The 25,018-nt window shown below is 35.6% G+C and overlaps 1 protein-coding gene and 1 long non-coding RNA gene across 2 annotated transcripts in view; both read right to left on the reverse strand.

Annotated features, from left to right (window-relative positions):
* Positions 1-25,018, reverse strand: part of LOC118276355 (uncharacterized) — a 98,128-nt gene that overhangs the window by 41,402 nt on the left and 31,708 nt on the right. Inside the window, exon 2 of the mRNA XM_035594630.2 lies at positions 20,649-21,145. Within this exon, the coding sequence (XP_035450523.2) occupies positions 20,649-20,985 (337 nt within the window). The 5' untranslated portion in view covers positions 20,986-21,145. The remainder of the gene's footprint in view (positions 1-20,648; positions 21,146-25,018) is intronic.
* LOC126912877 (uncharacterized) lies at positions 3,278-4,334 on the reverse strand. Its single transcript, XR_007707490.1, has 2 exons — positions 4,135-4,334; positions 3,278-3,427 (listed from the first exon to the last, which is right to left on the reverse strand). It is a non-coding gene; the product is annotated as an uncharacterized LOC126912877 (long non-coding RNA).

The following is a 25,018-nucleotide window of genomic DNA, read 5'->3' on the forward strand; positions in this document are numbered from 1 at the left end:
AGTTGACTCCGTTACGACTAACTCAGTTGGCTGAGTGACGTTCGTCTTCTGTCGCGCAAAACTGTTCATGAATAAGAGCCCCTAACGTGACTTGAAACTGGTCGAGAACTAAGCCGAAGTAATTCGGTTAGTACAGGCAAATAGTGACATTAGTAACCCGTTAAATATAATTAAATTAAAAATCTAGTGTTTGCAATCAACTTAGACTGATACTAGTGTCTCTAGAGATAGGAATATATTACTATGTAGTTACTCGATCTACGAATGTAAACCTATTTGATTACGTCATAATATTCGATTCTTGATAATATCGGTGTCACATCATCACAACAATGCGATTTGTGATTGTATTACAATAGGTTCTTCCTTTATTGCATGGGACCCATACCATTATTGACGAATTCGATACGCCTTGACCTATTTCTTACGGTTACGTAAGACACGATTTTGTGAAATTTTCAGATATATTTTCAGATAAAACTAAATCCTAATACAAATGCTACTAGACAAAGGTATAAAAAGAAAAAGGTACATTAGAGCAAATAGCCGATTTTAGATCGACCGTAATAATAGTGATCGTTTAGTTTCCATCCTAATGAGAATTGAAAGTTTAGGATTAATAATATGTCTTACTATAGCAATATCTATAGGATGGTCATTCTGTTATAACTACCTGAGTCAACCCTTTTTATGAGAGGGGGGGAATTATCCAGAAGGGGGAAATCATCTAATGACTTCTCCCGCCTTGGGTGACATGGAGAGAGTGTCAGACTCTTACTGACTATAAACCAACCCGTTCCTACTCCGGCAAGACCCACTAATCACGCCATAGACCCCGTAATAACAAGCGACACTGTCATTCTCTGTTTAACATTTTAATAGACCTTACTTACAGCGTTTTAAGGTCGTTCGTAATCATTTCCAAAACCATTTTATTTCAGTCCCCTGAATATTTCGTAACTTTTTAGTCTATTTTAAGTGAAGTTCAAAAGGATGTAATTTCACATCTCTAAGGGTTTGATTATAGAATTACTGTTTAAAGCGAAATGCCTATATTGAATTAATATGGATGGAGGAAGTTTTAAAGTACAATCTTTGTGGGAAATTCTGATTGGTATAGCATAGCTATGTCAGTTTTTGTCTACGGAGAGTACATTAATAAATACTATAGCTAACATTTTTTATTGATATAATGGCAATGATTAACAAGAGATACATGGCAGTTTCGATGTAAGAATTTTAGAAAAGATGACTATAAAATTTTATTTTTTCACTTTTTCCATGGACCTCTTGTCGCCTCTAAGGCATTTATTAAGGTACTCACGAAAAGCGACACCGTATGGAAGATTTCCTCAAAATTTCACGATAAAAATATTTCAACTTCCCAAGAACCCGTGTCTAACTGTCTACCACTAAAGTATATATGTATCAAAGTCGGAACGTACCCGTTTCTTCGAAACCTAAAATTACACCAGTTAATGGACCCATTAAAATGCGCGAATTCCCCTTTTCTTATTGTCTTCTCCTTTGTATAAATACTTCACTAAATCGGGCGTAATTTAATATGGAAACGAATATTTTATTTCGATAAAAACGAAATAAATATACAATTGGAGCGTGGGATACAGCTGTGTGAGATTTATTTTCTCCGTATCGGTTGAATTTGTCACCAGGAGGGACGGAGACGATGACACTGAAGACGCCAGCGAAACCTATGTGTGTACTTTTAAGTGCTGGTGAATTATTAACTTTTCTTCTTTCTCTTTTTGTTCTATCTTAAGATTTGCAATGTTTTTCTAAGAAAGTATGTTATATGATGTATAAATAATTTATGATAAAACAAAATAATTGTCATTTATTCTGTGAAGGTACAAAGTTTATAGGGAGTTTGAGTGATTGAATAACAAACACACACACGAAAACAAACTCACAAACTTTGACATTTATAATATTAAGTGAGATTAAAATATTACCTATACATACGTACATACATTAGTCACGATCACCAATAATATGTATTTCACCACATTTTGTAAGTCACCTCCTCAATCCGGAAATTCATGTCATTAAAAGATAAGATTATTTCCTTCCCGAAAAATGTTCTTTAGATAAATTGAAGCTTATTACAACGTCATGCTACATCTCTGTATGTTATCATTCTGGGTAGACAGAAGCCTTATACTCTGAGAATAGGTCCAACCAACAATGTCATATAAAGATATAACTTTTAGAGAATTATAGCGTCTCTCACTGTAAATTACCGAAAAAGGTTTTTTTGTAACGGTTAAAAATTTTACCGCCGCACTCCACGCACGCCCAGTCCTTAGCAATTGTTGTCGGAACAAAATCGTTACTAAGGAATAGTTTAAGAATTCATTAAATGATTCTAAGTATAGCGGTTGGACTGACATTGTGCCCTCATAACATCAAATAAGCCTTGTAATGACAGCAGAGTAGAATGTACTCTTCTCGCGAGTAGGGCAAAAGCCGATCAGCTGACTAAGAGACTACACAGTTGACAAGAGCCGACACCCTGACAATTCTAAAACTTTTCAATTGTGATCTATCGTCAGTAGAAGTACGTCTGCCGTTGAACAAAGCTGTTCCTCTTTAATCCCCAGGCTTGGCAGCCGGCATGGGATAACAGTTAGATGCTGCAGATTAGGCGGTGGTCGTAGTTTTATTTATAAAAAATACATTTTATAAATTGTTATTTTGTGTGACACTTTCTTAATTTAACCATCTGTTATTGTTTCTCCTATCCTCTGATACCTAATGGCTATTTTTAATTAACACTTTTTGACATACTTCTAAAATAAAACTTTTCTTATGAATGTTTAGTTAAGATCCCAAAATCTAATCAGATTATATCCCTCGGGCAGTAATGTTGTTTATATTGAATTTCATGATTACAACCTGCCCATTAATGACTTAATTTAACGACCTACTTTCAGTTTTTTATTACATTAACTTGACATGTACAATTTTCGAGTAGGTGGTGTATAAATTATGTTCTCTTCGGAATTCTTTGTTGAACTTGTAAGTATGACGTATTCGTATTGAAGTAAAATTAGAAATGAGTAAGTATTATAATAATAATTCTTTTGTTATTATGTAGATAGGGATTTACAAAGAATATTATAGTCGATGCTCCAGACCTACTAGAAGACGAAAAACCTTTCAGCCCCTCTGGGAAAAACAAGCTCGATATTATACATTTTTTATTTTAATTCAGTCAAAAGCTCCATCAGGGACGCTTCGTTAGTTACCAGGCTCGATTAATTCTTAATAATAATAATAATAAGTCCGCAAGGCAGCTTGTGGCGAGCTGTTGGGCAGTGGCGACCCCACGGACCTGACTCCCGGGAGAGGCCCTACTTTTTAACTCCGGTTGGTACTCGTGACTATCCGGAGTGGCCTCTCCTACCTCACTCTTGCCTTAATCGGCTGGTTTGAGTGGAGATTCGCAAGAGTGGAGTTGCCTTCAGCTCCACTTGGGGGAAGGACGTATCCCAGTAAGATGCTGGTAGGGGTCTTGACCGTACTTCCGGGATTGCTCTGATAGCCGTGGGATGCCTCTCCTTCCTCAAGCAGCTCAACGGATGTTGCTTCCCTTGTCGCTACATGCTAGCGGCCGTTTCCGGGGGCCCACTATTGAGTTTGCGAGTCACCCCCTGCCTGTTTATCCGTATTTTTCAATATTGGTCAGGGGCAGGGGCCATAGTCCCCATAGTTAACCGGTTAACTATTCCACAGCCACCCACACCCATATCCCTCTCATTTCCTTTTACCATATCTCACAATAGTCCTGCATCAACCGGGGATTGTCCTTTGGTGTACTTCCATAGTGCATACAGGGATAATCGCCGGCTGATGTCCCATTACATTTAGATTAAAATTGTTCAACGGGCCTCTGCGAGTTGGCTTCGGCCCCTCGTACGCCTTCCAAAGGTCCGGGACCCTGTGGTCCCGAGATTATGTAAAGAACAAACATAATAATAATAATAATAAGTCCGCAAGGCAGCTTGTGGCGAGCTGTTGGGCAGTGGCGACCCCACGGACCTGACTCCCGGGAGAGGCCCTACTTTTTAACTCCGGTTAGTACTCGTGACTATCCGGAGTGGCCTCTCCTACCTCACTCTTGCCTTAATCGGCTGGTTTGAGTGGAGATTCGCAAGAGTGGAGTTGCCTTCAGCTCCACTTGGGGGAAGGACGTATCCCAGTAAGATGCTGGTAGGGGTCTTGACCGTACTTCCGGGATTGCTCTGATAGCCGTGGGATGCCCCCCCTTCCTCAAGCAGCTCAACGGATGTTGCTTCCCTTGTCGCTACATGCTAGCGGCCGTTTTCGGGGGCCCACTATTGAGTTTGCGAGTCACCCCCTGCCTGTTTATCCGTATTTTTCAATATTGGTCAGGGGCAGGGGCCATAGTCCCCATAGTTAACCGGTTAACTATTCCACAGCCACCCACACCCATATCCCTATCATTTCCTTTTACCATATCTCGCAATAGTCCTGCATCAACCGGGGATTGTCCTTTGGTGTACTTCCATAGTGCATACAGGGATAATCGCCGGCTGAAGTCCCCTTACATTTAGATTAAAATTGTTCAACGGGCCTCTGCGAGTTGGCTTCGGCCCCTCGTACGCCTTCCAAAGGTCCGGGACCCTGTGGTCCCGTGATTATGTAAAGAACAAACATAATAATAATAATAATGATGTCCCATTACATTTAGATTAAAATTGTTCAACGGGCCTCTGCGAGTTGGCTTCGGCCCCTCGTACGCCTTCCAAAGGTCCGGGACCCTGTGGTCCCGTGATTATGTAAGGAACAAACATAATAATAATAATAAATCTTTTATTTGCTTAGAATGTAGGTACATAGGAATAGGGTGGTAAATTACATTTGGGAGATCCATATACATTCGGCCTTGTTGGCGTGCAAATATAAGGCTTACAACTAAAATATTACAAGTTGTCGTCTAGGAAGTCCTGCACAGAGTAATAACATTTGTCGACTAATAATTCTGTGAAACATTTCTTAAATTTCTGAAGCGGTAAGTTTTTAATTTGGTTAGGAATTTTGTTATAGATAATAGGAGCCATACAGATTACACTTTTTTTCAGTAGACTAGTTTTGAATACTCCTATCGATAATAGGTTCTGATATTGAGATCTTAAAGCTGTATCACGTTTTCTGGTTGAAGTTACTGTTGGAAATAAACATTTATTGGTTATTACAAATATTGCTAATTCAAGGATATAAAGGCAAGGAAAGGTTAATAGTTTCTGAGACTTGAATATAGGTACGCAGCTATCAGTTACTTTAAGCCCAAATATTGCTCTCAAACATCGTTTCTGTGCTTTGAAAATGCTTTCTCGCTCACTGCAATTTCCCCAAAATATTAAACCAAATCTTAGAACGGACATTACAAGACCATGATAGGCCAATAACACTGTTGGGGTATCAACTTTTTTTGAGAGGTTATGTAACATGAACGCGGCTGTACTTAAACGTTTACATATATTTTCCGCTTGCGGCTTCCACGTTAACTGGCTATCAATTAGGATTCCTAAGAATTTTGCACTGTTCACTTTTTCAATTATTTGGCCATCATAGTTGATATTTGTGTCTACTGTAGGTGTTCGTTGGTGAAAATGCATAGTTTTAGTTTTTTGTAGATTAATTACTAAGTTATTATTCTCAAGCCACTTTATTAAACTGCTGATTGAATTATGAATATCCGTTACATATGAATCTTTATTGGTACATGATACAATTGAGGTGCTATCGTCTGCAAATAAGACCATGGGGTTAGATATGTTACGTGGTAGGTCATTGATATAAAGTAAGAATAGTAAGGGTCCGAGGACGCTTCCTTGCGGAACACCGTATTTTATGTGTTTAAAAGAAGATAAGGTTTTTATTTCCCTTCTAGATTTTATGCATAGGCTTGATATTTCCGTACATTGTTTCCGACCTTTCAAATATGTTTTTATTAAATTTAAGGCATTGCCACGAATACCATATGCATCAAGTTTAGTTAAGAGTGTATCGTGGTCCACACAGTCGAAAGCTTTCGACATATCAGCATATATTGCACAAACCGGTATTTTAGTGTCAACTTTCGGCATTACTTCACATAGAAAATCAAAAATGGCCATATTTATATTTTTATTCTTCCGAAAACCCTTTTGCTCGTTACACAGTATGTGGTGTTTTGTTAAAAAGTTATAAATAGATTCATAGATTATTTTTTCGATTATCTTTGAAAATATAGAAATACGTGCAATAGGTCTATAGTTTACTAGTTCATCTTTATCATTCTTTTTGTATACTGGTACAACTATTACGGTTTTGAGGTTTTCTGGAAATACTCCGGAATATATGCTAGCGTTTATAATATGAGCGAGAGGTGCAGCTATATTCTTTTAACTTAATTTAAAAGGAAAGTCTGAAATTCGATTAAAGCCCGGCTGACAATAATAACACGACTTTTAGTTGTGATTTTACGCCAGAGAAGTTAATAAGATCTTATCACTGACATGTCACATTTGGTTTTATGTGTATCGTCAGGAAAATTGGGTTCACTCGTAGCAGAATCGTATTATCTGTAAACCTCTCACCTGAACACAATACGTGAAGCCATTTCTAAGTAAACTTCCAAATATACCTGACCCCATGTCGTATAGACACGCTATATTATTTTCTACACAAGATTGTATTGTACGATCTGATAGAACATGTTGTATAAAAGTCGTTAGTTTTCAAGATTGTATCCACTCTTCAAGTATCATTTTACAGAACGAAACTCACCTTGGTTTTATGCTAGCAATCGCTGAACTACTCAATTGTCCTACATTTACACTCATTTTACGTCGTTTAGTGAAAATGTAGAATGTAACTGCAGGCACTTTAAGCCATGGAAAGTGCACTATGACGTCATGAATGTCCGATGAAATTAGTAGTGATGGCCAATTAGGTGCTTAGTGAAAGCTCGTGGTTTATGTGGCGTGCCGAGCGCTGTTTGCTGGCCGTGCTTCCCGGGTTGTGATGGACACCTAAAACGTGACTCGTTATTGCCACTCCCCACCATGATTCATGCCTAATCTCTCCGCCTGTCAATAAACGCCATCATGTCTCCCGACACCCGCCTTAGCCTTTGTTATTGTTGTACGACGAAAATACGACAGCGAGACGCAATAAGGAGTTAAATTTGCAAGTCTGCGAGTTGTGCGACACATTTGATGCCATTGATATTTCTAAAGTTAGAAACGGCAAGGACAGTGAACTATCCGTCTCTGTGTAGCGTGAAGGTGGCGATAACGGCTTAACGTTTTTACGAAAGTGTTGCGTTAGTGTGCATGTGTTGTAATAATAGCAATTTGTCAGTAGTGGGCGTGCTGGCATGCATGTGTGCGTGTGTGAATGGGCGAGGGTAGCAGGAAGCAAGGTAGAGCGGGGGTGCGCGGGTGGAGCGGGGAGTGGTATCGACGCGCGCGACGCGCCTGCGCCGAGCCACTCACCTGTTGCCGTAAGGCCATGGAAATTTACTCTTTCAAATTAATGTGGACACCTGATACCGAAATAAAAGTAAAGTTCCAAGCCCAAGGAAAGCAGTATCTTAGGCCTGAAATTAGACGAAACTGACTTTGTGTTTTACAAATTTCAGAGAGATAACTCCTTGTGCATCGAACTTATAAAACTTTTGATAACGAATGAATTATGACAGTTTGTTTGGCTAACAACATTTTAATTAGGGTTTTATCTGAAAGTGTTGATTACAAAATATTATTTATGGTTTAATTTTAAACGAAAAACTCTTCGAGTGTATTTTAAAAAGTTTCGAAGGATACTTTTAGTAAGTTTGAAAAGTTTGTTTGTCTCTTTAATAAACCGCTAAACATTTATAACTTCTGGTATAAAGAGCAACTTCATAATATTATATTATTCAGTAGATATTCTTGTGGAGGAAATAATTGGTTTACTAATAATGTCAATCGGTTGGCATTAGTTCGCTTCTCAATGAGGTCGCTCCGGAAATGTCTATAAATACGTTTGTGTATTTTCTAAGTAAGTAAATCAATCTGTTTATATTTGTGGTTTGTCGAGACACGCGGTTGAATACGTCAACATGAGTAGGGGTAAGTGGTATGCAATGTTTAGTGTTATGGAAAGGTCCTGTTAGTTTTTGTACGAATGAATATAGATCGTCTTCATAATGGACCTCGAGCCTCATGTTTTATGATCCTCGTGAAGTGAGCATTCGTCTTAGCCAAATTGTATTACATGGGATAGAAGGGTTACATAGTACGTTTAGGAGCTGCGAGCACCACTCGTCCGAGGACACGCGCAGCGTATTAGGCATAAACTTTGACATATCTCGTTATGGCTAAATGGATTGATCGTAAAAACTGCTTAATGGAAATGCCAGTACAGTTAGTGCTTTTAAATGATATAGCTGTATAAGGACACAGTCTGGGTGGCGTGGGCGTTTACAGCTTCTCTGAACTGCGAGGGTGACTCGAGCGTGGCGCATACAGCAATATTCCTAGAAAACTTATATTACATTTTATTTCCACACGAGCTAAGCACATACATTAATATTGACTACCTAACCACTTAATTAATGAATAAAACTTAGTAACTGGCTATTCATATTCACTTACCAAGTTTTCGTAGCCGGCTACAACAATGTTTAGTTTGCTACGAGCGCTACGTGAGTGCTACGCGAGTACTACGAAGTCAAAAATCTGCGATTATAATATTTTTTTGTTTTATACCTACAATTTAACAGAAATTACTTTTTAGAAATTAACGATAATTACGGAATAGCAAAATTATGTTTTAATTTAATTACCACACTAATACGAATAGCGACAATAATTTAGCGTTTAAATAGGTTTTGTCTAGCAAGTTATTTTAGCTTAGTATTATTAATGTTGATTCTTGATGAGCTACTGAATGAGACCAATTGTAATTCAAAGGTTTATTGACTTACTACGATAACTCGGAAATCGTAGCTCAATGAAAGTTATAATACATATTTATTGTTATCGAAATAACCAACAGAATTGGACGTCTATAAATAACTTGGACGAAACTCGAGTCGAGTCGATTCTTATTTTAATCTCTTACTATTAAAATAACTAATTTTATGAACAAACTTTGAACGTTTCCGTCGTCTAAAATAAAAGATTCAGTCGACAATATCGAACTCGTCGTGTTTTTGTAGCCCTAAGTAAACGACATTCAATTATCAGGACGTTGATGGAAAAATATGAAGAATATTGGTCGTTATTACTTTATGTATATGAATATATTCCATGAAGTATTTTCCATTACCGTGATCGTCTTGTAGGAAAGTGCTTTACACATACAAAATCGAGGCACTTCATGGAAAAGGTCATGTTATGTATAAACAACGAACTCGCCTTTAACGCGACACCTCGCTTCTAAACTATTTATGTGAATAAAAATATTTCTAGTTAACTGTTATAATTTGGTTTTCCAATGACTGGTACTGATAGGTAATTTTTTTTTAGTTTATTATTTTAGACTTTTAATGCCTGTGATTACATTATCGTTTGTTATAATGTTTAATTTGTTTAATATAGTTTTGTCTTAAAATAGTTTTTTAACATCGTGATTTTTTGTCTCAAAAATAGAAGATAATTTAAAACTATTTTTAAAATAAAGTTCTATTTCGATATCACTAAAATAATTTAAGGAAAGAGACATGAAGCTTCTTGGTACTGGTATCACGTTAAAGGAGATATAATTAGACTCAGGGATACAGTTTCAGTGTTCACGATACCGTGAATAATGTCTACTATGAATTAAAACAGATTAACTGGTGTTCGATATGTCTCGGTCCAAGATTAATGTTTGTATTCATTTTATGCCTTCGATATCCTACTAATGATGATCCCATGCTAGTCCCAATATATTGTAAGTGTACTTACAATAGCTACTTTCTTAATTTTTTAATTTTATTTCTAAAAACCGTTTCTGTCTCGTACTAAGTTTTTAATTGCTTTGCCTGACAGGGTCCATAATTGTGACTTAATACGGTATATTACTTAAGGATGCGATAAATACTTGATTATCTGTTTACTTTTATATTACTCGTCATACAATCTATCTATCTTTTCTTTGATCGTTTTCTTCTTTTTCATCCACATACAAAATAATTTGCTCTTTTCCTATAGAAAAGAAGAAATGAATTGTGATTCACATTTTACATTTAATAATATTCGAGTTACATTAAGAGGTATTATTAGCACTTCACTGCGGCTTCAACATGTTAGGCACAAAACTAACAAAGCTGATCTCATCTACATCATAGTTCCAGTGACTAGCCTCAATAGCACAATTTATTCACACCGCAATTTCATGTCGTAGGCGTACCGAAATACAGGTAATGCAGAGTAGGTAAATCCGTAGAGTAGTCCGTGTATAAAGAGAGCCGAGATCGTGGTGTATAAAAAGCAAAGAGCTCGCGTTTGATTAAATAAATCAAGTTAAATGTTCTCTGTTGGCTTTCTGGATTGCTTTGACCGTCTTTTTAACCGATTTTATCGTTTAGGAATGATTTGGAGAGGTAATCGATTATTGTCTATATTCTTATTGTTACTTTTTGTAGTTCTTATACGGTAATGTAGTTTTTGTATTAGTAAAAGTAATTAACTTTATTTAACACATATGTATTTATATAGTTACAATTTACATAAGGTTAAGTAAATCAAGCAAGAGAAAGTTAAATAAAAATTACGCATGAAGTCTATAGAAAGTAAGAACACAATAACGTTGTTTGCCAAACATATTGAAATTGAAATAAATTACACACAAGACAAATGTGAAAGGGATGTTTGTTATTTGTTTGAACAGATTTGGATGAATTTTGAAATGTAGGTGGAAAGTATATTGTCCTAATTTAGCACAAAGGGTATCACGGAAATTAAGGAACTTTCCACACGAACACTGGGCACTGGCGTCGACGTGTACCTACGTAGTTTGTAAACAATAAGTTATATATAAAAACACACGTTTTTATATAATCACTAGAGTATTTTTACTCAAGGTGCGGCAGGGAAGATGTTATTATGAATTTAATAATAGCATGATGCCTTGATTACGTAGAGGTGTAAAACGCCCACATAGTACCAGTATAGCACCCGTGTAATAGGAGCGAGCCTACCGCCATTTTTCATCATAATCCGGACACAAATCTATACTACGGGATAATGCTAAGCTTCTGTAACAAGAATCATCCCGGGTTGCCTACCTAAGTAACGTCTGTTACCACTAGACTATTATAGGTATTTGTTTAGGTTCAAGTATCTATATCTATGTATAGGAACCAGAATTATAACCATCAATTAATAGATTACACTTATGAGATAGGTATATACATATAATTGTTATGTGAAGATAATTTGAATGGTATAAAACTTGGCACTTCAGATAGCAACGAAATTACGTCATGGAATTTTTATATATTTTCTTTAAATTACTTAGTATGTTTTCAGTAACAATTCGTGATAATTTCCATGAAATAGATTAAGCAAAGTTACATTGAAAATATCATTTTCAAAAGCTACTTGAGATAAAAATAACTAAGCGAAGTACTGTAGAAAAGGTACATATTTTTGAATTTCTTTGTGATCCTGTTATCGGTTTACTCTGAGTAATTTAACACTGGGCTCAGAGCTTGTCTCCTAAAGCAATCAGCAATAAAGTGAAGGAATTGGCGTATTCACGATGTCTGTGACTATTCCTCAACCGTGAGTAATGGCAAATGGCCGCCCCAGGGAGGTTAAAAGCCTATGTTTTAAAGGAATATACATTTTAGGTGCGAAGGGAGACATTCCGCTTAGTTACTTAGAACGCTTTATTTATGTTCTAATGAATATTTCTAAGGTGATCGGTCCGAACACAATTTCTTTTTCATTCTATTTTTTTTATTCTATCGTGAAGATCATAAGACGATAACAAATATCTTGAATTAAGTATAAGTTGTACCTAAGAATTACAGAAAAAAATCTTCAAAATAATGACTTCCTTAGTGCAAAACTGCTTTATAAGGTATTTTTTTCAAGGAAATTTTGTGAATACGTGGGTGAACTATCGGAAATCGGAAGCCTAGCACAATGTATAAATGGCTAGATTGTATGAATAATATAGGCCAAGGAAAATGGCGAACACGTTTGAACTTTGCGCAGACGATAAAGCGGTTGTCTGTTTTCCTTAAATAATTTATTTCTTTTCTTTTTCTCCCCCATATATATCTATTGCGGCGAACCTAGCATATACGAGTACGAGTATGTACAAATAAAAATATAATTCTAATTTTAGACAATTCACGCATTAAGTTGAGATGTTCTGATGTGTGTAGATCAGCATTGTAATATTGTTGCGTAAGTTTCATAGCGGGATAACATTAGGGAATTATTAACCTGTAAAACCTTAGTAGTAATACAGAGTTATAATATTATCGTACCTAATTATCGAAAAGTTAAACATTATACACTAAATTATAAGCTATCAGATTAATGCCAGAATATTGTATTTATTCTTATCACTAGAAAGTATTTACGGAATCAATTTTAAAATTACTCCCTTACTAAAAATATCTATGCATTATAACTGTAGCGAGTACTCCCCATTCACGTCTTTTAGATTTATTTCCAAGTTGAAGCGTTATGAGTGGGAATGCTGTAAAACATATTTACGCCAACAAGTGTAAATGTATTAGTTAACAAGTGTTGTAGTGGTGTCGGAAGTGCCTAATGGACCTGTTGCACGTGACCTATGAACATTGTCTGCATCGCCACGAGAATGTCCGGTCGCGTTATCAAACCACTTGTCTTTTATTTTATTAATTGCTACTTTGGAGCCGCTTTAAATAAACATATGGAAAATAAAACCTCTACTGACTTTATAAAGCTGCAGTTTTATTCGCTGGATTTAAAACAAACATTAAAAATTATATGTTCTTCTTTTTAAATAATACAATCGGCAACTGCGTGTAAAACCGCAGTTCGCGTAAAGTTTAAAAATAAAATCATTCAGTGAACATAAATTCCCACATACAACCATTAATTAATTTAATTCTGTTGTGATTGTATGAATAAAATAGTTTTGATTAAAAACGAAAGCTCATTAAAATATTTATTATTGTATTGCTTGTTATGTTTTTGGCAGTTGCGGTCGTGGGTACGCTACACACAATTTATTAACTTTGTGTGTTAATTCGAGTTGCGATTCGTATGAAGTGTCGAGCTCGTGAACAATAGACTCGTTGCGGTTCCACGAAGTGAGCGAATGCAAGTGTGATTGATTCACTTTTGCGCTTTGAAATTATAGTTGGACACATGACACGTGTGAATGTGGGTAATGGAAGTCAATTTGTACCGGTTCTAGTGAACTTTGTCACTATTCACTATTCTATAGCCGTATTTATTTCATAGCAATATTGTGACATCTGTTTGCTTGGACATTTGTGTTAGTGGTAGTTATGTAATTATGCGATAGATGGTTATTTATTACTCAATTTGTGACTATCTTTCAGGAAATATAGGTATACATATGAGACAAATATGCTCTGAATTTTAGTATAGGTTCTTAATGGAATTCGATGCAAACAAGCAGATAATCACCTGATGGTAAGCGACCATCGCCCTATGCGCTGATCGCCCGCAACCCTAGAAAAATTACTAGTACTTTGCCAGCCTTTTAAGAAAGAATACACCCTATTTAAATGTCAGGTTAGGCTAGAACACCTTTGTTGTTAATCTCAGTTGTGTCGATAACGGGTAAGTGTATGTGTTTAACGCACACACCAATATATTTCATTCATAATAGTATGTACTAGTAAATGCACTTCCAATACAGTGACTTGTTGCTCTTGCTCGTATTACATTGGCACTAAGGTTGATGGAACGCCGACGAGATGTATTCAGGTCATGTAATCATCGGAAATACGTACCTACGTTTTAGGTAACAAGCGACCTCATTCAGGTTGATCTCCTGTAAGATTTAGGACCAATTTCACCGCTTATATAAGTACATATCTGATAAATCTGAGTCGCAGTTAGTTCATGCAAATTGCGGTATAATTGTGCTAAAGCTCTCTTAATAAATTCTGTGCAATATGTGTGAGAGATAGAATCTTAACACATCTTATACTTAATAGAGCTGTCTAAATATTACTCGTAAACAAATGTATATGGAGATGGATAGACTATTAAAAGTAGGTAGTGGCCATCCACAGTCTATTAAAACTGGGCATTAAACTTATTTACATTATGTATTCAGCAAAAATCTAAAGTAAAGGTATAATTTAATTTAGATCTGTCCGGTACACGAGTGTTTCACTTCCTCGTTCCTTTTTGTGTGAATCGCAAATTAATTTAACTTAATAAACGAGTTCAAATACATGTAAATTTCATTAAGTATGACTACCTGGTAATGGAATGGTTCGCTTTTTAGTGCTATTTAAGATTTGCCTTGAAAGCCTAAATAAACCAAAGTTTCTGGTTACTTTTTTCCTGGCGATATTTAATTATTTAAATATTCTACATTACTATAATAGTGTTTTCCTGTGCCTTAACTTTCTCTTTTCTCTCTCAATATTCACTATTGAATCTCTATGAGCATCAAAATTATAGACTATCATTTGAACAACCACATTCGATTGTAAAACGTAATTAAACAAGTATTAATTATTACGTTCCATTTTACAAGTAATGACAATTTTCTTACAGACTTACATCTTATCAGTTGATGAAGCGAAAGAAGAGTGTGTGTGCGAACCGTGGCAATTGGCTTTCTTTTGTCTCTGCCTACCCCCATGGGAGACAGGCGTGAGGTATGTATGTACTTACACCCTATTTAATGAGATTCAAACTACATGCACTAAGTAACTGGCAATAAAGCATCGATGTAATGATGAAGGCAGCCCTAATTTGCTTATTAGATCACGACGAGAATGTCCCATGCATTCGTAATGTTCTTATTTGCAAGTTACCGTGTAGGTGTTGTATGTGTACTTGTTGCTAAACAGCTACTTAAACTTAATTACCGTTGATTAATATTCTGATAGCGATCTTAATGTGTTTGTACTTTAAATTTTCTGTAATTACTGTGTTAATACTTTCGTTCTGTGCAAAAATTGTTATATTTAATGTGTGTTATAATAATATTTGTTACGTGATTTTCGTAATCATTGCAAAAAGCCACCACAGTCTTCTCATAGGTTGACAAAAATCAACCTCACTTAAGTCTGAAGTCGTGAATAGTAATGCTAATAAAATAGCATTCGTAATGTTTAGTTATTTTTTGACATACAGTAAAGTAAAAGGACGACAAAGTCAAAAGTCGAGACCCGAGCAATATTCTTAGAAGTCTTGAAATACACATCTGAATATTCTTTTGGAGACAGAGTCATGCAAATCTCATTTGCATTATTCAACTTTTACATTTGTTGGTCTTCAAAAATTCAGGCAACCAACGTTTTATCTTAGTAAAGAAAAAATATAATAGTGGTCATAACAAAATAATTAATTAAATTAATAAATTTTTTTAAAGGGGAAATATCATCCTATGCCTTATCCCGCCTAGGGTGAGACGGAGTGACAGACTCTTACTGAATAGAAACCACCCCGTTCCTACTCCTGCTCTTCGAGGAACAACCGCGGTAAACCCGCTAGGTAGTCCGCAGTTGTTTTTTATGCTATAAGAATTAAAATTAAAAGGTCACAACGCAAAAAATGTCACGATAAAAAATTATGAAAATTTATTTAACTTGTGTGCAGAAGTCATTTTGGTTCGTGTTAACATTAAAATTCCAAGCCTGTTTATCCTCTAATTAGTCCTTTATTTTATAAAAAGCTTTAAAGCAAAGTTTACATTTTATAATTGGTTTACATTTACTGAGGTTTCGCTTTGAATGTGGTCTAGCAATTATTCAAAGAGTATACATTGAAATGTAATCTCAATTGTCCACTTAATTTCTAAAGTCCAGCTGTGAATGTTACGCCTGGTATTGAAGTGAAATTAGGTTATTGTATTTTCAGTTCACACAGTTTGTAATAAAACAGATTTTACATTGTAATATGCTCACTACATTTGTATAAAAAATGCTGAACATTGAGCACAAATCCGCATACTGTCTGAAGAGTTTCAGAATTGAAATTTCCAATTATATTTTATCCTGACACGAAGCTTCTAGGTACTTGTGGTAATACTAACGAGAGAGAATGTTAGAAGCCTATTGCAATGATTGATATATTTTTATGTAAATTAATACTTTTAACTACATAGTTCTCAACCTGGGACTGGAAAAATTACAGTTTACTACATTAATGGAAAAAAGCTCTACTAGTTTCGAGTCACAGAGGGACTCTTAATCATGAGCAGCGTGCGCAGACACGGCGACGTATGTCTCACGATAGTTACTCTTTTTTATACTTGTAAACTGAGGTATGTACTGTGTTTTTGACATGAAGTATAAAAAACACGGAACGTTTCATTTAAATGGATGGAATAGCTCTTTTCTGTAGAATTCACTCTGCATTATCGGCAGCATTCTTATACAAGAAAATACCACACGACATAACATTGTTGGAATAACTAAAATATCTTAAACGCTGCCTTTGTATCTTAAATTCTCAAGTAATTTGGAGTATGTACTACAGAAATTCGCTTTCAGTAACTTGGAACTTGGAGTCTGAAGTAAACCGTAGTATAGTTTAGAATATAACTTGAATACAATAGAGTATGTACTGATTTCAAGATTGATGTTAAACATAATAATACATCCAAGACTGATCGGTTGGTGCCTTGCCTGGGCAGCTGGCTACCATGCGACGTGTAGCGGGTTCGATTCCCGTACGGAGCAACTCTTTGTGTAATCCACAATTGTTTCTGATTTGCGTGTTATGTGCATGTGAACTTGTTCGTTTGTAAACGACACAGAAGAAAATCCTAGTCTAGCGTAAGGTTTTTATAAAAAAAGATTTTCCTAATATCTTTCATTACTTAGGTAACTGATAAAAAGCATAGCATTGTATTAAACTTGTATTAAAACTACATATAAAATTAATATACATCTCGATTCCCCAAATAAATACTCCAACGGAATTGAGTTTACATTTTTAATGTAGATATGGTGTATCAGTACAAACAAGCAAGAATTGAGCCCAGTGAATTTCGCGTTGTTATTGCAGAACCGTGCGATATTTAACTGTTAACATCAATCCTATTACTCAAATATGAAAATACGCCGTATTGTGTTTCTGTTGAACGCGATGAAATTTGAATTGTGATTTTATTTATCAGAGAGTTCAATTTAAATTATTGGTGTATGAATAACATATTTGATTCGTTTATTTACGCTGCTAAAATAATGTTTCCGATGTGTTCGAGGAATATTAAATATTTTGTGAAATGTACTACTTATTGACTATGATTATGTTCAGTTAAATTGATTGTTTTATTGTTGTTAAATTGCTTTATATTTGGTTTGGAATTTAAATAGTGAGTAGAGCTACAGGTGATTTATAATTATATGTTTTGTGTAATCCTTGAAAAACTAGCAACTTGAGTTGTGATTAACTCCGTAACTTAATTTCAACTTGCAGGATTAAGTTTTACAAATTACTTTTTCACGAAATGTTTGCTTTTTTTCAGAAGACGATACTAATATATTTATTTGAGTATATTATTTTTAATTAGCTGACCCGGCAAACTTCGTGTTGTGTCTTTAATTCATAAAACTCAATTAATAACAAAACTTCGAAAAATAATATAAGTCCGAGATTAACGAACAGCAATTGATTTTTATATATAAACATGATGTCCTTAATTCATAAAACTCAATTAATAACAAAACTATTCCAGTTATAAAACATTTAAATATAAAATTCTGTTAGTGAAAAATCACCGCCACAATATTTCTCGTATATAAAAATGCATGTTTATTTATCTAAGCAATCACGCTAAACCATTCAGCTGTGACACAAAAATAAATAACAACGATTTTTCACACAACGGCATTTAAAATATACAATCCAAATATTTTTATATTTATAAAGGCACGTTTATAAAGTTGTTTTTTTATATTATACCCATTGTGGAAATGTGGAAATAAAGCTTTTGAAGATCTGACTGTTGAAGAGGCAATTTTGGATAATTAAATACATTAGCCTTGTTTACTGGAACAAAAATAAAATAAAGAACATAACAAAACCAGATATTTTCTTAATAAAAATAAAACGGCTATCCTGATTAACAGATTTGTGGTTCTTTTTGAAGTCTAATACAATTAAGTAAACTAGCGGCTCCACTAGATTACGGCGCTCGGCAATTTAATGTAATCTTTAAGCTCGTCTGTTACTGAAGACCTTCTAGCGAGTTTATAAACGGATTTCTTAGAATTGGAAATGGTAGTACAAGCTCGAATTAGAATTTACGATACCTCGCAGGATTTCAAATGATATTAAATTTAAAATGGCTTCTAACACACGGATAACTTTACGTGATGTCTGTTTTTCCCAGAAATTTTCAGGTAAAGTTAATCACTGATGTTATCAATATCTGGGATGTCCCGAGCTACAGCCAACTTTCCTTGACAACCATTATAGAAAATGTAAAAATGGCTGTAAGTGTCTGTTACCTAATCTAAATTGAAATGAGAAGTATACACTGAAAGTGCGTAGGTACCTAATTATTTCCATAACGTTATATTCGTATTGTTTTGCAAGGTTTTATGTAGATACAATTGAGATAATATGATCGTAGCGACGATATCCCGTTCTATATTTAGAACGAAAGTTTGCCGAGGAGAAAAACATAAATACGGCCGGGGTATTGGTAGGGGTGTCACGTTCTAGACTTGTACGTGGTGCGTCGCTTCTCAATCGAAGACTGGCTACGTGTCCCACGGATCTGTTGGGGGCTCCGCGCTTCACACATTACGTGCCGCCTTCGTGACTACCCTATAATACATATGCGTTCCCCCGACACACTTAACGTCCACACTTGAAACCTTTCATTCACTTCTTCATACTTTCCAACTAATATTTTCCTGCTTAACAGTTATGAAGCATATCTCAACGTATCTGAATACTTTTCATATAAATGTGACTGAAAGACTAATAAACGTTAAAAGTTAAAAATGTCGCATTGCACAGAGTTTGTAGCTACTACGTATTTAATTAATTTAACATTTTCTTTTCAAAGAAAGCTCGGCTTCAGTGGTTTTCATAATTGGTTGTAAACATGCGAAATATACCTATGTGAAAATTAATGGGATTTGGTTTGTACAACAGATTTTTATTTTGTTATGCCTTGTTTTGTCTAGTTAAAGTGTATTAAATGGAGTTTTTATAAGCGTCGTACCATTTTGTTCACTTAAAAACAATTTACTATTATTATGTTGCTTAATTGCTTAGCAGCGTTTTTTTCATTTTGTGGTAGACTAACGAACTAACTAAAAATGAGAGAGATTTTAACAAGTTTTTGAGATAAAATAGCCGTTCGAATTTCTTCAGTAGACCCTTTAGATTGGATAGATGTGGTGAGTGGCCTCAGGTAATCGTTAGTTAATGGTTCATTAAGTTTCGTGAGTGCGGTATAAAGTGTATCAGCCGCATTTCCTTTTGCGTCAGTGAGTCGTAAATGAGTAAGGGTTGTATTGAAAGCTAATACATACGTAAGTACCTATGTACTATAGTATGTTTTGCTTTATTCAAGTTTAAATAAATACGAAAATCTTTAACAGAATGGTTTTCTTTTGAAAAAAAAAGTTATTTAAAACTATAACATATTCGATAATTAAATAAATGCTTGAATTAATAGAACAATCTAGATTTGGTAAACATTATAAAGTGGATATTACGTACAAAAAAGAATGCGGTCTTCGCTTATCCAAATGTCGACCGCAATAAGTTTAGCTTCACTTGTTCCGTGGTTAGTCTGCGGTTGTACCACAGCCATGAAGTTATCTAAATACACACGCGCGGCAGTGTATCCAGCTAAGAGTGACATCCCACACTTGCTTATAATTAGCAACCGCCAGTGCAGAGCGGTGACGTACTCTGCTGCCGACAGGATATTGTCAGCTGTCGTGCCTTCGGGATTTCAACCACATTTGCCGCAACTGTTCGTGCCACGTTAGCTTAAATTACGGTTTGACTGTCGTTCATCGATTATTTCAAGCAACTACCTATCTCCAGTTTAAATTTAAATCTTTATTAGGTAATACATTCTATCATTTTACAAATAATACCCACACCAAAAGGGATCGGGCGAAACAAAGGAACGTGATATCTTTCTAATATAAGCACCAGCTTAGCAAAGCAAAGCCCTTTGTATGAAGATTCATCCTTAATCTTTAGTAAAACACAAATGATTACGGCATACAATGTTTCCGACCGCTGTTGTTGGTTTGGGCTTCAGCTATATCTAAAATTATGGATAAAGTTTTAATACAGCTTTTGTGTTAACTACCTAAACATTTTATTAATTACAATTTATTTGCATATAGTAGTACGTTTTAATATTATTATTACGTATACATACCTACCTAAGTAACGTTCCAGAGAAGGTCGTTCACAAGTTATACTTAAAAAGCAGTTACTTACCAATTTGGGGCACATCGTAGGGTCGGTTGGAGCGCGAAGCTCGCAACATCATCTGGCTGGCTATCTCTGAGGGCAGCTGGTGCATGGCTCGCTTGTTGGTGCGCGTGCGACGGCGCTCGTTGTGCAGCGCGCCGGGCGGCAGCGGCGGCGGCGCGTGCTCGGCCTCGAACAGCTCCTGGAGGGGGCGGGCGCGCGCCAGCTCGCGGCCGCTGTGCCACTCGGCGGGGTAGCGGCGCGGCGCCGGCTCGGCCGCGGAGCGCAGCGCCAGCGCCGCGAGCACCGTCGTCACGCAGCACACGCGCATGCTGACCGCCCGCGGTCCCCACCACACGGGCATCTCCTGCTACTAAGTACACAACCCGGTGACTGCACCCGCTGGGCGCATGCCCGACCACATTATTTGACCGTCGCCGCTTATTTATGGACGGACCTTCTTCTTTCCGTTTTACTCTGAGGTCTCTAAGAGAGACTTTTTTTTAATTATTCACGCCTTTAATCTGAAACAAGCGGAGAAAATATATTAAGACGGAGCAATTTCAAATTTGTTACAGTTGTTATAGCTTTGTTAATAAACTTTACGGGTTCAGGGAGATCAATTCATAGTAAGTAAGCTGGTTGGCGCTCATTGACCTTTTAAATTAATAAGACAAACAGAGTATGTATTTATTTAACAGGCCTAATTGGCCAGATTGAAGTTCATTCAATGAATGTTTACCAAGACAAAAGGTCTGATTACTAAGTACTCTAAGTTGGACTTTATACGAGCGAAATGATTTATGTATGAGAAAAACAATAAATTGTTAACCAGGTTTACTGACCTTTTTGCGGTTGATTGAAATATTGCCTACGTTTGCGTATTATGAGACTGTAGTTGGTATAAATATGAATGAATAGTTCCGAAGTGTGCAAATGTATTGTACTCTGCCGTCACAACACAGTTGACATTATGCCTACCATTCTATATTCTATCAGCCAAAAACGTACCCATCTACTACACTACAACAGACTATTTAGTTGGTATGTTTGTGTAAAATGAATACTACGTAAGTTACGTTTAGTCTATTTATTCGTATCCTAAACACAACATACAGCCGATATAACCGTTGAGGATACTGAAAATGTAGAAAGTTTTACAATAAAAACAAATTAACTGTGGTCTAAGTGCGGCTTTCGCGTCTGTTCTACGGCGACTTATAGTATGAAACTTTTCCTTAATCCTATTTGTAAGGTCCGTTGAAGAAAACCGCGAAGTAATATTAAAGAACGCATAATGAATTACAAACACCGTTACTAGCTAACATCACCATATAATATATTACGTAAATTATATAATAGGTATACATCGTTCATTGTAAGGCACTTTCATTCATTTTCCTTTACAACCCTCAGAGGCTCAGACGGTAGGTTCCAATCGCTTCAGACAAAATATTATGAAAAGGTTTCTCTACTCAAGGTTGGGTTATCTAATAAATACTGTTCTTAAATTAGAATCTTAAAGAACAACCTGACCTGAACATAGGCAGCATAAGTCGGATTTATTGAGACAGTTATTATAATAACTTTTTTTTTTTAAAGGGAACAGCTTACATTTTTTTAAGTCAGGTAATATACCTAATACCTTTTCCTAAGTCGAAAAATACTATGCTGAAAACCGCAAAAATCCGTTCAGCCAAACGGAACAAAAATATTTAACAGAAAAAGAACTGAAAATTGTGGGAGAAAAAAATATATTCACATTGTAAATTGATGTCGAATTAGCAGAACATCAACCATATAAGTTTCAAAACTCTTTCGTAAATGTATGCAGAGAATCTGTTTTCACGTAAAGTGTCCATTACGTCGGATGCGATCACCGTTTGTGAATTGAAGCCACGTGTCTCCCGGAACGCGTAGGTTTTAAATGTCACACCGGTATTAACATTCATTTACTATGCCTACTACGTTTTTACGGTTCACTATGTCGAACACACTGTACGTAGGTATTTCATTATGTTATAGATAAATCCTGATGTTATTATCAACGTAATAGAACACAAAATACGTAGAACTTTTCATGTATTCAAGGTACAGCATGTTCTAGTTTCCTAAAATTTACGTCAATGTTTTGCCTGCACTTTTAAAGTAAACATTCCAATACTGCTTTTATTAAAGTCTGCACACGTTTATTCACTTAGTAAACGATGGAAGCTGAATAATCTCAGCTCAAAATTGTAATCTGGTTTCACAGCATAACAGAATTAAGAGTAACTTTCGCATGTGTAACCCGACTGGCTCGAGGCTCTACTTTATCTCGAACCCTCAGTCAGTTAAGCCAACGACGAGCTTCATAATTCGTCCATTAATGATGTATTTTCATAATTTCTCACATATTATTGTACCAAATACGTAATACGTACGCGTAATCATGAATGATTTAATTCTGGGATGATAAGTAAACACAATCGTTTCTGTGTAATAGCTATCCATTAACGCTAATTGTCGCGTAATAATTGCTCGGAGGCGTCTCACGACATATAATCCACAATTCACTGATTCGACCATATCCATTTTATCCAATAATAACTTTGGATTAGCTTTATTAATTACAATTACCAAATAATAATTGTAGATTTGTTTCTTTTTATATTCTAGTAGTATTAAAATTAATTAGATGTTAGAAGGTTCGACGTGTTTTGAATGTAGGTACTCACTGCTTGTGAATATTGAAAATTACTAATGAGTAATTGAAATGATTAAGGCATTTGCATTTTCAATGTATTTTGACGCACTGTACGCTACAGTCATTAAAAAAATTAAGTAAAATCTTTCATGTTTACTTAAATTACTAATATTTTATTTTAATAGCACCCCTACAAATAGTTAACCGTATGCCAATTATAGTACGAAATATGCGGTTACTCAGTGGAAATTGAGAGGGCTTCTATGATCACACACGCTTATGAATATTGATGAGTTATGAACTGTATTAATTATCTCTAATGCAAATCTTGTACTAATAATTTTGTTGCCATATATCATGGAACATGGGCTAGTTCTTGTTCAGTCAAACATATTGAATGTCTGCATAGGTTTAATGGTTACTTTTTCTTTTTTTTGTATTTCTGATAGTATCAATTGAGTTTAAAACTAATGGTAAGCAGTCACTATGTGTTATGAACCACTTCTAAATTTCATCTGAGGAAATAGCATTAAATCATTGTAACAAAAATATGTGACATCAAACATCCTTCTTAGATCTAATAATATAACCCGTTTGTTTTGCAAGTTTTGGCTAAATAGAAGTCTAAAATTTGAATTGAATGTAGGTTAGAATTCGACTATTGTAGAAGAACAGAGATGGTTTTGCAGTGTGTGGTAGATTTAACATGGTTGGTCGAATGGCTGCAAGATCGCCAAAACATCTTACTCCTTAAAGCACAGAGGTACTATGTATCTGTATGTATAGAAAGTTAAGAATTGGTAACAATTTTCTAAGACTTTTCCATTTGTCTGCCTACAAGTGGCCAACGTATGAAGGTCTAGAAAAAAACACAGTTAGAGCTAGTCGCCATAGGTACAGATACACAAGTGATCAGAGTTTGTTGTTATTACCAGACAGGAGGTCGTTGCCACCCATTTTCTTGACGTAGTCGTCTTGTTCAACAAAAGCAATTTAGGAAAGCGTAAGGTATTCTGAAATTGCTGGGAACTAAGTATACATATTAAGCCAGTGTGGGTTTTTTGATATGAAAGGTTGGACTTCTTTTTCCTTCTAGATTTTTAGAAGATCTTCCAGATCACTACATAAGACTTATAACAGAATCCAATCTGTGTATCTCGCAGTTCTGCAAGGATTTTGATTTGTGCATTGAAAAATGATTTATGCACAAGAAATCGTAACCTATCCGCACAATGCAATGTTTAAGATGTTAGATATTTTTAGCTCAAATACTGTAAGCGCAGAAGAACGACTGCCCAAAGATACTTGGAACGAAATTGGCGGTGATTTGAGGTTCAGAAGTTTATCCGCAGTGTACTCGGAGCGCTGTTACGTTGGCACTGAATTTGTTAGAAAGTATTCAGCTCTTGTACAACAGACGATATACTTAGTTCCACTTCTCCTTCACAATTTATACACTCCAATATCATACAAATTCTTCTACTTAGCTTAACTTTCAAACTTTAGAGGGTCACGGTGAAGTAGGCTGTTAAAGGAAGAGTTATTGGCTAGCCAAATCAAATTATCCAATTTGTTGATTACTGTTTCAAAGGAAACAATTTGAACAAGAGACGTTTTGTTCGTGTAATACAAGATAACAATCTTATTAGATGTCTATCATGTTTATTAACCAAATTAATATTGTTGAATGGATCTACACTGTACACGTTCT

The sequence above is a fragment of the Spodoptera frugiperda genome, chromosome 31, assembly GCF_023101765.2.
Source record: "Spodoptera frugiperda isolate SF20-4 chromosome 31, AGI-APGP_CSIRO_Sfru_2.0, whole genome shotgun sequence".
Classification (NCBI taxonomy): Eukaryota; Metazoa; Arthropoda; class Insecta; order Lepidoptera; family Noctuidae; genus Spodoptera; species Spodoptera frugiperda.